General features: G+C 42.0%; 1 protein-coding gene across 1 annotated transcript in view; it reads right to left on the bottom strand.

The window, feature by feature from the left end:
* Nucleotides 1–14559, bottom strand: part of Arhgef38 (Rho guanine nucleotide exchange factor 38) — a 106484-nt gene that overhangs the window by 6246 nt on the left and 85679 nt on the right. Inside the window, exons 7-14 of the mRNA XM_051185421.1 lie at nucleotides 13341–13474; nucleotides 8696–8800; nucleotides 8073–8075; nucleotides 7218–7328; nucleotides 3688–3999; nucleotides 1744–1887; nucleotides 519–717; nucleotides 137–396 (exon numbers count right to left, since the gene is read on the bottom strand). Of these exons, the coding sequence (XP_051041378.1) occupies nucleotides 137–396; nucleotides 519–717; nucleotides 1744–1887; nucleotides 3688–3999; nucleotides 7218–7328; nucleotides 8073–8075; nucleotides 8696–8800; nucleotides 13341–13474 (1268 nt within the window). The remainder of the gene's footprint in view (nucleotides 1–136; nucleotides 397–518; nucleotides 718–1743; nucleotides 1888–3687; nucleotides 4000–7217; nucleotides 7329–8072; nucleotides 8076–8695; nucleotides 8801–13340; nucleotides 13475–14559) is intronic.

Here is a 14559-nt window from a genome sequence, read left to right as displayed (position 1 = left end):
GCTAATAGGCTTGGGGTCTCTTCCACGTCAAAGCCGGCAATTTCCCAACAAGCATTTCAGCCCAAATGCAAGCAGCTAGACCTTCTTTCCTTTGAGTGGCCAAGTATATTTGTTACCTCAAGGTTTCAAGTCTTACCTGTTCGTCTTCCTCTTGAAAATTATCAACATCAGCACCATTTGTTTCAAACTTCCCACAAGTGCCACTGAGAGATGAGCTGCTGTCGCTTATGCTGCCTTCAGGAGTACCAATAACACTGTCTCCCGCTGGCCGGCAAGACACAAAGAGGCTGAGGTTCTCGAAATCATCATCACAGAGTCTGTTCTCAGCATCTGCCTTCTGCTCCTTCGCTGGCTTGTAGGGTTTTAGGAAGGAGGAATACACGTAGCCTCTTACAACTGGCAGGAAGAAAAAGAAAGCACCAGGGTTACATGGAAGACCTTCCCCAAACATGCAGAGCGACCCCTGGAAAAATCTCAACCCGAAGAGCTGTAGCAGTTCTGTGGGAAAAGAAACTTACATCCTGTGTCAACAAACCATCTGCTTGTACTCCCCAGGGGATCCTTCTGTTCTAAGACTGCTACCAACTCTCCTTCTAGAAGATTGATGTCATGCTCTTGGGTGGCATTGCACTTGCGCTTAGCTCGGTAGAGCTCCTCTGCTCTGTATGTGGTCAGAAGTTTGGAGCGGTGATCGTCAGTTTGATGTGGCACTTCTGGCTGAGAAAAGGAAGAAGCCATGGTTCAGGTGGACATACAGTGAAATCCTTAATGGCTTTATAAAGATTTTCCTCTAGAGAACCATTTCTCTACACAAGTTATGTGACAATCGGGATATATTGCAAGGCAGATGCTTGCTTCAGCTCTAACTGTATTCAGCTGAGATTTTCAGTTAAAAATTCTCAAGTAAGCACACGAGGGCAGTGTTGTAGAAAAGAAAGAAAATTCAACCAGGGCTAAGAAGGCAGAAGGCAGGGGTTCTGGTGCTGGCAAGGTGATTCAGAGGATAAAAGCACCCACCCCAAACAGAACCCACATAGTGGAAGGGGAGAAACAGTTCCTGTAAGTTATCCTCTGACCTCCTAATGTATTCCTCTGTGTATCTCTCACCTCCAATATCCCCCCCTGTGTGTGTGTGTGTGTGTGTGTGTGTGTGTGTGTGTGAGTGTGAGTGTGTGTGACACACAGGAAAAATATATAAGGTAATTTTTAAAAATGGTTTAGAGAAGGCAGAGGTTCTAACAACTCCTGACTATTGAGTAATATTTTACTGTTTTGTATTTACTTTCTTGCATAGTAAGTACTTTACAATTTTAATTCAGTAAATTGCCTATGTGCATCTTTTTTCTGGGTAAACAAGGCAGGGGTTGCAAAGTGACACTTTCCAAACTCTGCCACTAAGTGACTCTAAGGAAACTACTGTATCTCTGGAGGCTGGAGATGAAATAGTTTGAAAATGAGGGGCTGCACTGAACAATTTATCTCTTTAAAATCCCAGTCAATAAAATCTGTGTATCCACCGTGATCTAGCACATGTTTTGGCATGTTAGGGAACTGTCATGAATGAAACAGAAACAAACATCACAGTTATGGAGGTTATAGCATAAAAGATAGGAACAGAGAATAAAACTTAAGCAAATGGCACGTTATTTGGATGATGCAATTGGTATGGGAAGCAATATATGCTACGATTTGGACAAGGCCAAGAGGCAACGTCTTCACTGTCTCAGACAATGCTAAACTCACCGGAACCTGAGCAGGCTTCTTCTTCTCAAAGCTAAGTTTCCTCTCAATAAAGGTGGCACTGTTGTCCTTTACAAAATTCAAGTTTTGAACCTCTTCTAGAACTCGATTTTGAATCTCAGAGATGCTCAAGACCAGCAGTGGCACCTGTGGAGAAACAGTGTGGTGTTTTCAGACAACCAATCGCAGGGGGCATTGATTCCATCAGCGTTGTAGTTGATGGTGGGAATTGTAAGACAGAGCCACAAGGAAAATTCCAGACAACTTGAGAGCTTCTATAAAGATGGGCAGTCTGATATGTCTGAAGTTACACTGATGGGAGATGTCATTAAGTATATTTGCTTCTCATACTGGTTAATAATAAAGCACTGTTGGCCAATAGGAAAGGAAGATAAGAGGGACTAGGAGACAAGGAGAAAAGAGGAAGTAGGAAGGAGAGCCAAGATGGAGAGTCTGGAGAGAGCTGTATGCCGGCCGGCTCCCCGGTAAGAGAAATATATAGATCAGCAGAAATGGGTTAATAATTAAGGCAGAGCTAGCCGATAAGAAATAAATAACAGGCCAACAGCATTATATCAAATACAGAGTCTCAGTGCGTTATTTGGGGCTGGCGCAGTGGTGGGACCAGACCAGGCGGCAGGCGGAAAAACCGTACTTGTTACATCACACAAACTGGTAGGGACGCTTTTCTTTCTTAAGTTTCAAGACTCTGTAGGAGAATGAGACGTGAAGGGGGCAAGAGAGAGCCAGGAGTAAAGTCCAGAAGCTGTGGCGTTAGCAGCGTCCCCAGGTGGGACAGCGGGAGTGTGCGGGGAATGAGCAAGAAGCATGGTTAGGCGTGTGCGTGTGTTTGTCGTCTATGTTTATCATGTACGGAACCTGGAAACTGGGAAGGGGCATTTGCTGGGGTGCAAATAGTAGAGTATATGTGACATGAAAATAGAGAAGGGGTATCTGGGGACAGAAGGGGCGGAGCAGGCAAGGAAAAGGCTTAAACATATTGAAGAAGCTATTTGGGGCCTATACTCTTGCAATCCAATACAAAATATAATAGGATCTAGAACATATGTGATTTGGACAACGGGGGAAATATTAGGAGCTAAAGGTTTAGTCAGGAATAGGACAGGGAGGCAGTGGCAGTGGGGATAAGTGGTGGATTAACCAAAACTAAGGGTATATGGAAAAACTCTATTAAACCCACTAGTGTGTAAGTTAATTGAAAATATCTTTTTTTTTAAAAAATGAGTTTAAACCAAAATATCTTCTGTATCAGTGATTGATCCTTCTCTCAGAAGACATGAGTCTCTCAGAGACATGAGATAAAAATCTCAATGCCAAACAAGGCTGTATTACTGAAGATATCATTAATTGGTTGCAGGACCCAAAGAAATAAATCTTGAACTGACCAGAAAGCTCTCTCTCCCTCTCTCTTGCTTTCTCTTTCTCCCTCTCCCTCTCCCTCTCTCTCCCCCTCCCTCCCTCCCTCCCTCCCTCCCTCCCCCCCTCCTCTCTCTCTCTCTCTCTCTCTCTCTCTCTCTCTCAACATAGGGTTTCTCTGTAGCTTTGTAAACCAGGCTGGCCTCAAACTCAGACTTCTGCCTCTTGAGTGCTGGGATTAAAGGCATGTGCCACCACCGCCTCGCTCAGGAAACTCTTCTTGATGGTTAGCTTTTGTCTTAGTTAGGGCTTCTATTGCTGTGAAAATCACCATGATCATGACAACTCTTATAAAGGAAAACATAATTGGGGCTGGCTTGCAGTTTAGAGATTTAGCCCATTATCATCACAGTGGAACACTGTGGTGTACAGGCAGTCTTTAAAACTATATGACTCAAAATGCAGAAGGACATCTGACTGACTTTACACCTAACAACACACAAGGGCCACACATGCACACTCTGAATGAGGACTGAAGTGGAGGTGGCCAAAGGACAGCATTGTGCTCACCTGCTTGATTGTGGAATAAGCCTCCAGAGCCATCAGCATCAAGTCCCGGAGCAGGGTGATGAAACTACACAGACAGTTCAGCAGGATCTTCCTGGCTGCCTGGTTGAATGCCTGAAGCTCTTCCACAAGCTGGGCATTGAGGGCCTCATACTCCCTTTTGGCCAAGTCTGATTCATGGGCTGCTGACCGCGGCAGGGAGCTATTATAGTCTAGTAGTTTGTCATAGCGCTTTTGGATGAGCTTCTGAGGCCCTGGGAATAAGGACAGCAAGGCTGACAGGGGCGTCAGGATGAGTCTCTGTGAGCGAGCTACCTGCAAAAGGAAACCCAGTTCCATTACCAAGACAAGGATGGCTCATTCTGTAACTAGCGCTGCCCTCAGTAGGCCTACCTTCTCTCTTCTGAAGCTCAAAGTGCACAGGACAGCACCCAGTCATTTGAGAAGAGGATCTCACATGGGGGGGGGGGTGCTGTCTAAACTTGTTCATTCAGGCTTAAGGCAGAGAGGTTGGACCTGAAGATGAGCGAGAAGAGAAAGCCTGCTCACCAGGATCATAACTCTTCTATCCACGCCTGTGCTGTGAATGCCTCCTTCAGGACCCTCCCTCTCACCCCTCCTAACCCCAGAGCCACACTGAGCTGCCATGCTATCATGCTGCTGCATGGACTCTGGGAGAAGCTGATGTCAGTGTGTGGCTATCACCGAGCACCGAGCCCATCTTCACCTCTTGCTGCCAGGAAAATGTGCACAAGCATTCTAAGAGGAAGACCCAATTATACCCCTCATATTAGTTTCAAATCTACTCTTTTAATGTTAAGGTTTGTTTGGGGGTTGAACTGTATTCCCCACAAAAGATTTGGTTCTTATTCATTTTACTCCCCCCCCCCAGAGGGTTTTTTCTGTGTAATCCTGGCCATCCTTGAACTACCTGTGTGGACCAAACTCAGAGATCTGCCTGCCTCTGCCTCCGGAGTGCTGGGATTAAAGGTGTGTGCCTGGTGAGCATCGGTTCTTTAAATGCATATCTTATGCCTGTGACAGAAGTGACCAGAGCTAAGCATTTAAAAAATACCAGAATCTCAAGGGCTGCTGACTTGGCGTCTGAAATGGCTACATTCTCAGCCCTGAAACATTAAGGAAGAGCTTTGCACTTATCCCCACACCGTGTACTCAGGAATCCTAGCTTCAATTTCTTCTCTTCTTGTGCCTTTTCTCTGTGTTCTGAAAAGCACTTTTATCCCGTGTCTCATGACTGTCTGCCCTGCCTTGCACCTTATCACACATGTTATAGGAATCAGGAAGTAGTTTCATCATTTGTAACCTCAAAGATATTCCAGGAAATCTGAGCAACAGCCTGTGCTAATTAATGTAAATGGATCCCAACTATCTTTGTCTGAACTCATGGGAAATTTAAAAGAGGGAACCTCGTCTGTTAGTGGCACCAGTGACAGCCAACACAAATTAGATTTGATTTCTGGTTTATGAAGTAATTAGTAGGTACCAGCCCATCACTTAATGAGCCCCGAACACATTTACTGTATCTGGGATAAGTCACTGCATTTATTACTTGCTCAGGAGCCACAGGTTACTAATTTGAAGATCATGCTATGATTGCAATGTATGTCCAGTGCCCATAGATATGAACTTCATTTGCCAGAGGGACAGTAGCTGGAACAGGTGAGCAAGTTGTATTTTAGAATTTTGTGCTACACAATATTTGTAGAAAAGAATCATTTATGGTTGGAGAAGAATAACTTCTTTGCCTTGGGGAAACTTTTGAGTTAATATTTTAGTTTCAAAGGGTTCAGTATGTTACCCAATAAAATGCCACTTTTATATCATGCTTCCTGGTGATTCTTTTAACTTGGTAGATCTAATACTGTTTTATTAAGGCAGACAGGATACTTCTTCTTTCTGTCAAACTGGGGGACTTGCTTACTAAGGGAGATGCTACTGAACATGTGCCCAGATGATTTTCATAAATATTGATCAACTTGGTGAATTGAAATTGAGCAAAACCTTAATGACTTTTCTAAAATGTCCTTCCTATAATTAAACCCTGAAAAAAAACCTACAAACCTAACCATGTTTTCCAGTTAAGTCCCATGGATGTAAAAACTTTTGTCTATTGACCTACCTATACATCCATCTGCCCATTCCTGAGTGACTTATATCTCTATCACTTTATTTGGATAGTGTGATATTTAATGTTCTTATGTTTTAATTTTTTAGTTATCTTGTGTTCCTGCCAGAGAACATTCTTGTCAGGGACTACATCTGGGGGTCAGAAGACATTTCATTCTTTCTTTCTGCCATGTGGATCCTTAGGATCAAACCAGTCATCAGGCTTGATAGCAAGTACCTTTACACATTGAAGGCACCTCCCAGACCCTTCAAAACATTACATTATTTTTTCTTACTCTTTCTGCATGGTAAATTTCGATTGTCAACTTGACAGGACTTAGCATTGATCAGGAGACAAACTTCTGGGGATGTACATGAGGATTTTGGCACTTGCCTGTAATCCCAGTACTTGGACAGCAAAAGAATGCTGTGCTCTGTTGAGCTCACGGGCAGCCTGGTCTGAATAGCAAATACATATCTTAGTTATCAAAAACATGTAATCCCAACTTTTCATTTTATAACGCCAAATCCAGCTTATTCAGAGTAATTTTGCAGTAAGATGTGGGTTGTGTCACTTCTTAAGTTTTGGAAATATTTGGGAGCTCATTGGTTGAAGATTGTTTGAGGTGGAGTTGAGCCTCATGGGCCAGGACTGCTAGAGTCATCTAATACTACGACCGGTTGGAGAAGACAAGCTGCCCTAAAACCAACACATAAATATGGCCTATTATGCTTTCTCCAAAATATATTAAATACTGCTATGAAATAATAACATGTGGCACTAAACTAAAATTAGTATTATCCAGAAAAGCATACCACCCAAACCTTTTATTAGTCCAGAATGTTTCAATGCTTCCCAACATATATTTTATAGAACTCTTAAAAACAAATAGTTATCCAGGTGGTGGTGGCAACGCCCTTAATTCCAGCGCTTGGGAGGCAGAGGCAGGTGGATCTCTTTGAGTTCAAGGCAGTCTACTCTACAGAGTGAGTCCCAAGACAGCCAGGATTGTTACGCAGAGAAACCCTGTCTCAAAAACAAAACCAAGTGAAACAAAACAAATGAAAAACAAAGATTCGCCGCTTTACAAGTTAATATGTTCTGCATATCTCATACACAGACTTAACTGAGTATTGTTTAAGTGTCTTTTTATCAGGCACTGAACCACCCCCCCCACAGAAAGAGAGTATGAGATTGTGTTAAACTTCCATTATAGTCCAAACCTTACTAACCCACTCTAAGCAGAATTAATTATTTTAAAACTCCTGTCTCTAAAAGCCTAATTTTGATGTTAATATTTGATTGAGCGCATAGTTTATATCTACAAGGTGTGTGTGTGTGTGTGTGTGAAAGCAGCTTTTAAAACCTGCTGCTTAATTTGAATTTATCTGTAAGTGTAACTTACAAAGTCTTGACAGGGATGTGAAGCAAGATTTCGGGGTTCCCAACAGTTCTCTCCATCCTTGTGTGAAATCTCACGGAGTTCTGCTACACTCTGCAGAGTGAAGGGCATGGCCTGCCGAAACCCAGAGTTACAGAAGGGTAAGTTCTGAGTGAAGTCAGCACAATTAACGTCTCCCATTTGAGAACTTCATCATCACAATGCTAAATCTCCCGGAGAGACAGAAAACTGTAAAAATACCATGGGTGCTCTGCAGTCAGGCTACCTGCCACAATCTGTTTCGCCTCCTCTCCCAACATCATTTCTGACAGATTCCTGCTCTCTCTGAGTAGGAGGAGCCCATCTTAAGTTCCCTGGGTCATTCAATTCTTCAGACTCCTTATTTAAAAAACAATTCCCTTAGATTTAATCAGTAGCTTTTCTTGGTAAATTTAACGGTATCTTTCAGAAATAAAGCTGCTCACTTTTTTTTTTTTTTTTTGTGGATTCAATCAGTGAAAACACCAGTGAATGCTTCCCAGAGGCATTGGGGTCCTTGAGCAAAAGCTGAAGGGCAAAGGGCTGCCACACGCCCACTGCTGTGACCCACCGCAACTGTGTTTGCCGGCTTCTTTCGTAAAGATTTGCTAACCTGAGTGTGAAACGGATTCTGGGTAAGACTGTAGGGATGGACAGTGCTCATCCCTCCAGAATATGAATCTTGTTTCCAAAGCAGTGTGCTGGTCATGTTAATGTTCTTCTGGCAGAATCTTTTATCTAACTGTGCAAGCGCTTAGCTCCAAAAACAGATATCCAAGAGAAAAAGACGTCTGGGGAAGGAAGGTTGTGCTTATTAACTGATTTACTGTAACTGCTAACTTCCTATCCTTCTAGTCATAGCTGCTGTCAAGTTGTGTTCAAGGACATCGTGCCCTTGGTAAGTTCCATTACAAGAAACCCTTGGCCAGCCTTTCCAGCGAGTGCCATGTACAGCTTCCCACCTAAGGTTTTTAAAAGCAGAGATGCTTGAGTAGGACGGGACAACCTCCAAAGAGGCTAGAAATCGGTGGAGTGTTTTGGGTCCTACTCTAACTGCACAACAGTATTTTCTTACCACGGTTTGCGTTGTTCTATATAGTTCAGTTTGCTTTCCTTAGTATGGGATTTTTATCCTTATTTTAGGAACTGCAAAGAACAATATTGGTAAAATCAGACAAACCCAGTGTCTGCCTCACATACACTCTAGTGCTCACAAACTCATCTTTATTATAAGGAAGGCAGGATGGGGTCCTTGTTATACAAACAAGGACAAAAGCCCAACAATACAATGATTTGGATTGGGGCAGGCTAGGTAAGAAGTGTGCACAGACCAAGTCTTGCCGTATCCGAACTGTGAAACCTCTCAAGTTTGATAGAGTTTAGTTCACCGCACAATAGTCACATTTGCTCACAATAACCTGAGGACCAGCAAACTTCTGCAGAAGCAGCCGTCTCTCACTCACCTCTATGTGCTGAAGGCAGGACGAAATGTTCTTCACACACAGCCTCAGAGTCTTTTCTAGTGACCGAAAAAGCTTTTCTTCCCTGTTAAATGTATTGTCTCTCACCTAAAACACACAAGAAGTTACTATTTCATGACTCAACGCATGTACTAGTTTTAAATGGTACAAAGTTAATAAAACACTAAAGATGGTACAGACCACATAGACACAGCACATGATTTAAAAAACAAAAACCCTTTGGTGTGTGAAAACACCCTGTGATATGCTGACTTTCATAATAGCTTTCTGGGTCTGCACACAGCACAAACGTATGTCCAGCCAGGGTTGTAAGTTATATCATGAAGCTCGATTTGCTGCTGATTTTATACCATCACACCCATGTCACAGCAGCCACAGGATTGTAAAACATTCCCCTACATCGTCTTGCGTGGGAGTGTGTGTGTGTGTGTGTGTGCGAGACAGAGAGAGACTGTGTAAGAAAGTGTGTGAGAGTGTGTATATGTGTGACAGAGAGGATGTGTGTGAGAGAGTATGTTATGAAAGAAAGTGTGTGTGTGAGATACACTCTGTGTGTGTGTGTGCATATGTGTGTGTGTGAGATACACTCTGTGTGTGTGTGTGAGGGAGAGATACACTCTGTGTGTGTGTGTGTGAGATACACTCTGTGTGTGTGTGTGTGTGATACACTCTGTGTGTGTGTGTGAGAGAGAGATACACTCTGTGTGTGTGTGTGAGATACACTGTGTGTGTGTGTGTGTGTGAGATACACTCTGTGTGTGTGTATTTGTGTGTGTGTGCATGTGTGTGTGAGATACACTCTGTGTGTGTGTGCATGTGTGCATGTGTGTGCGCGTGTGTGAAGAGTGGGTCACAGACCCATGCCTTCAGGACAGGACTTCAGATGGCCCTCTCGGTCACCCTCTGCCTTTCTCCTTTTAGCTGGAATCTGTCCCTGAACCAGGAGCTGGCATGTGGCAAGCACCAGTGGTCTTGCTGCCTCCACCTCTCACAGTGCTGTGGTTATAGGAGCAGGGAGCTATGTGTGGCTTTTTACATGGGTGCTAGGGATGCAAACAGATGATCACACATCTGTACAACAACCACTCTTACCCACAGAGCCATGTCCTAGCCCCCTCTATAGTTTTTTTTAAAGATTACTTTATTATGTGTATGGGGGACAATATGTATGCACACATAGTATACAGGAGCCCAGGGAGAACAGAGGTGTTAGATCCTCTCTGAAGCTGGAATCTCTGAAGCTGGGGCTGCAGGTGGTTATGAGCCACCCAGAGTGGGTGTTGAGAACAAGTGCTCTTAACCATGGAGCCATCTCTCCAGAATCCCAACCCCTATAGTTTTTAGTGGCATATATTGTGTTCTCAAACTATACTGTCTATTGTTTTGCTAATAGAACTCATTCTAGTTTATCTCACAGGGCTGACTTTGAAAATATACTTAGGCCTATCACTAAAGAAAGGTGGCAATATCACCTCAAACATGAAAGATGATGTACAATATTAGTTCTTCTGCTGCAGCTCATTTGCAGAACTAAGATGGTTGTCACGTGCATTGTGTTTGTCTTCTTATCTGTAATATTCACTAGAATTATGTGAATGCATTGTGTTTTATACACTTCTAGTCATTTTTAGAGATGCACACATTCCTATTGATGGTGAACTTTATTTATTATAACCAAAATGTCTACGAGAATCAGTCCTGTGGTGGTGAAGCTGTTATGAACAGGCATATGAATGTTACATGGAACATAGTGTGTGTGGTTCATTTCTGTACTTGGTAATAATTATACTCTTCTTCCTCCATGTGTTTCTTAACATCACAGTGTTAGCCTCAGAACTCTGTGTGTGTGTGTGTGTGTGTGTGTGTGTTTATATAACTATAACTATATATACACAATCTTTTATTTATTTTTGAATCTCTTAATTTTTATTTGTGTAGGGAAGCCTTAATTAAAGGCAGCAGAATTAATAACCCAGCATCTTTGGCCTAATGTCTTTGCTCCAGCTCTATGTGTACACATACCAATATGCTTGTACAGATTTTTGTAAATGGAGTTTTCAAAGACCACCTCCTGGTATTTTATTCTGTGTACTTAGCTAGGACCCAGATGATTTTGAAGTAGGCACTCAGGATTACACTTTAAGAAATGTTGCCCAAGCTATAACCAAGCCTTTCCCATGCTTTTTTGATGGAAGATGCTGTTGCTCCTTTCTGCTTCAGAATTCTGTTTATTTTTAGGAATTAGACTCTAGGGTTGCCCCTTCTGTGCTGAGTTTCATTACTATTTTTTCATTGCAGAAAATTAATTTCTTCCTCCTATGTGCTCTTACAACCTTAATTATTTAAGCAATTTTCTTCACTGACACAGCCTGAGCATTTAAGATGAATAAGTTTGTCTTAATAATAACAATAGTTAACTGTTGTTATTATATTAATTTCATTCAGCATTAATTATATTCAGACACTGTGCACAAACTTTTCATTCGCTTTATCATTTCAAATCTTTCACAACTCTATGGGGCAAGCATTATGAGTAATCCCATTTTAGAGATAGAGAAGCAAATGCTTTGGGGATGTTAAATCTCCCCTGTGATCCTTCACATAGCAGAGCAGGAAGCACTAGATTAAGTTGGAGATATGGATGGCTGCCTTGCCAGGGACTCCATTTCCCAGACTCCTTTGTGGCTGGCTCAGCCAGTATAACCGGATTTGGACAAAGAGAGTATGAAGGAAGTGTTGTATTTCATTTCTAAGTCTAGGCCTTATGACATTGTCTTGGGACTTGGAGGAGACACAAGAGTGCCCTAGTTTCAATTAACAGCTGAAGACAATATATTTAGGGAAAGCACGGTAGAAAATTTGGCAAGCAGGGATCCTGGATCCTGGAAGATTTTCTGCAGCAGATCCCATCTGCTCACATCTCAGGATTATTATAAGAGATGAAATAAGTGGTTACTTGACTGGTATTCTATGCTCTATTCACTATGCTGTGTTTTGTTTCTTATGCTACGCTATGCAGTTCTGTGTTGTGCTGTGCTATGCTTAAGAATCTCTTTAGGACAGATACGTAGCAAGTTAAAGAAACATATTTATAGATGTGATTGGGATTAAAAACTAGGCAGCCTGAATTCTGGATCTATACCTGTTCATCTTTGTATTCCCAGTCTCTCACACAGTGCCTGGTACACGAGAGTTCAATACACATATGATGGATTGAATAGAATCTTCCTCCTGGGTAATAGCTTTACACCCTAACTCCACCAATATTTCACCTGAGCTGCTGACAAGTACAGAATTGATTGATTTGAGATTTATCTCTTCTCCAGTCCAGCCTATGCAGCTGATTTTCTGATTAACAGTGAAATGCTTCATGGCTGACAGGACATCCTCTATGAAGATTAAGAGGAAAAATCTAATTAATATCCCTTCAGGCTATTTTAGCTACAATTCACTTCTAGTTCACAGTTAAAAAAAAAAATAAAAAGCTGATGATAAATATTCGAAAGAATATAATGGTCCCCACAAAAGTCACCCCAGATTAGAAGCTGCCTGCTCTATTCAACAGAACTATCTTGAGTAAGAAGCAAAATCACAAAGCATGGAAGAGAATTTCTGCACATATTTATAAATGCCTACAGGGGGTTACTGTCTCCTTCAGCTCATTTTCAATTTGATTTTATTACTGTTGTCTTTAGTGAAATGTCCCAATTACCCATTTCCTGATCAGCCACCATGCACTGTTAATGCCCCCAGCTTCCCACATTATAGCTGCGTTCCAAGCCTCTTTTTTTTTTTTTTTTTGTGACAGACCTGGTGAATCTCTAGAAAATTACGAAGAAATAAGTGCAATGGTGGAACAGACTATGTTCCCCACAAGTGGTAAAGTCACTGCAGCGACAGGGAAAATGAGAAGAAGAGATGACGATATAGCACTGTTCTCCCGAATTTCAGCTCCTCCTGGGAGGTCTGCATAAATACGGGGTTCTAGGTTGTACCCCCTTGAGATAGGTGGAACTCTAGGACCTGTCTTTTGAAATTAGGTCATGTGATTCTCCTTAAGCAGATTAAGATTTAGAAGTCTTTGGAAATCAGTTTATTTATAAGAGGTTGGGATTAAAGGGCAAGCTATGTTAAACCACTGAGTAAGGATCACTAAGAACCAGTTAGCCTGTAATGTGCATCCATCCAGGGGGTCTCTGGGAACAGAAGGGGGATAAGAACACCAAAACTATCACACTGCGTTATCCATCTAAGAAATACTTTGTTTTTTGATAAAATAAAGAGAATCCCAGAGGAATAGAAAAACCTAAAGCAGAAAGAAACCTGAGATGGAGGAAGAAGTGGCCTTGGAGAGAGAGAGACCGTGAGCAGCTGAGTGTCATGTCTCCTATGGCTTTGCCACCCCATGCCCTACATTTTCATCTCTCCTCTGTTTGCCTTCCCAGTGGAAGCTGAGGTAGTGTTAAAACCTCCAGACCCCACCACCATCCTTCAAAGGAAGAGCTTCAGGCACTACCTTGATTCTGTGTTCTAGATGTATTCACAGAAAGAGCAAAGCCAAGGCCCTCAAGAACGGCGGTGTTAATGATTCCTGAGGAAATGTAGGTGGTCCATAAAGAAAAATTACCTGTGACTCTCCTCTGGTCAGGATCTTTAGATGATTTGTGACTCTTTTGGACTTCTTGCTAATTGAATGAATATTTAGTTTAGATAGTTTGTCTTTGAGTGATTCATCCTCATCATTCTTCTTATATTTTAGAACTGAAAAGGAAGAAGGCAGTGATACATCCGATTGTGTGCGGCCAGAGTGCCCACTCCACTAGACTTTTCAAAGGCTGATATTTATATTGAGGACAGGATTTATGGAGATTTTAACCTTCTTCTTCAGGATCCATTACCCCATTACTTCATTACCCTATTACCCCATTGCCTAGTTTGTCCAAAGTAACCCACCCACCAACCTTCAGAAACTCGGCTACTCAAGGCTATTCAATTTACTTCTCACATTAAAGAAATCTCTGGATGGGGAAGAGGTTGGGTTTTACTCTCAGTGTCAAAGGGAAGAAAAAAAAAGTTCCTTTTACCAGAAAAGAAGAAAACACCCCCGCTCTGATGCATATTATCAGTGGACAGGTCCTCTGGAATAGGGAATCAGGTCCAAAGCAACGAAAAGACCAACCAACCCATCACATATCAGCCTCAAATCCTAGGTTGGCTTTTTTATCAAGTCTGTGATTTGGGGCCAGGTGAGAATCATTCTGAGTTTTAAATCTCTTTGAAATAACTGTTACCCCTCATCTTGTTCCAAACGTTTGATACATTCAGTGTTGGTAAGGGCATAGAAAGATGTTCAGTCATAGGCACTGTTGATGAGGGTTAAGCCAACAGTGCATAGTGAGTTAGACAAGATGTAATATTTACTGTTTCAAGCTTTATATGAATAGTACTATATTGAACATATAAGACTCAAGACTGAGTCAAGCATAGCATAGCGGCACACTCCTGTAATCCAGGCACTTGGAAAGTGGAGGCAGGAAGAGCCCTTCAAGGGCAGCCTCAGCTCTATAATGAGTTTCAAGCTGACCTGGGCTACATGAAGCCGTGTTCCAGAAAGTAAAACAAAACACCTTTCAAATAATTTTTGGGATTAAACCAGTTGACACAAGTATTTTATGTCATTGCTTTTTAATCTCATCACATCACAACACATAACACAGTTTATTATCCTTACTGGATTACTCGGTAAACCTTCAAAACAATTTTTGATCAGTTTTCTACCTCCTGTATAAGATCAAGTATGGTAATATTTTGACTAGTACTGGCTGGTGGCACACACTCTCTGGCTT

Source organism: Phodopus roborovskii, unplaced genomic scaffold (assembly GCF_943737965.1).
Source record: "Phodopus roborovskii unplaced genomic scaffold, PHOROB, whole genome shotgun sequence".
Lineage (NCBI taxonomy): Eukaryota > Metazoa > Chordata > Mammalia > Rodentia > Cricetidae > Phodopus > Phodopus roborovskii.
Note: the sequence above shows the minus strand (reverse complement) of the source record. Positions and strands in the feature narration are given on the sequence as shown.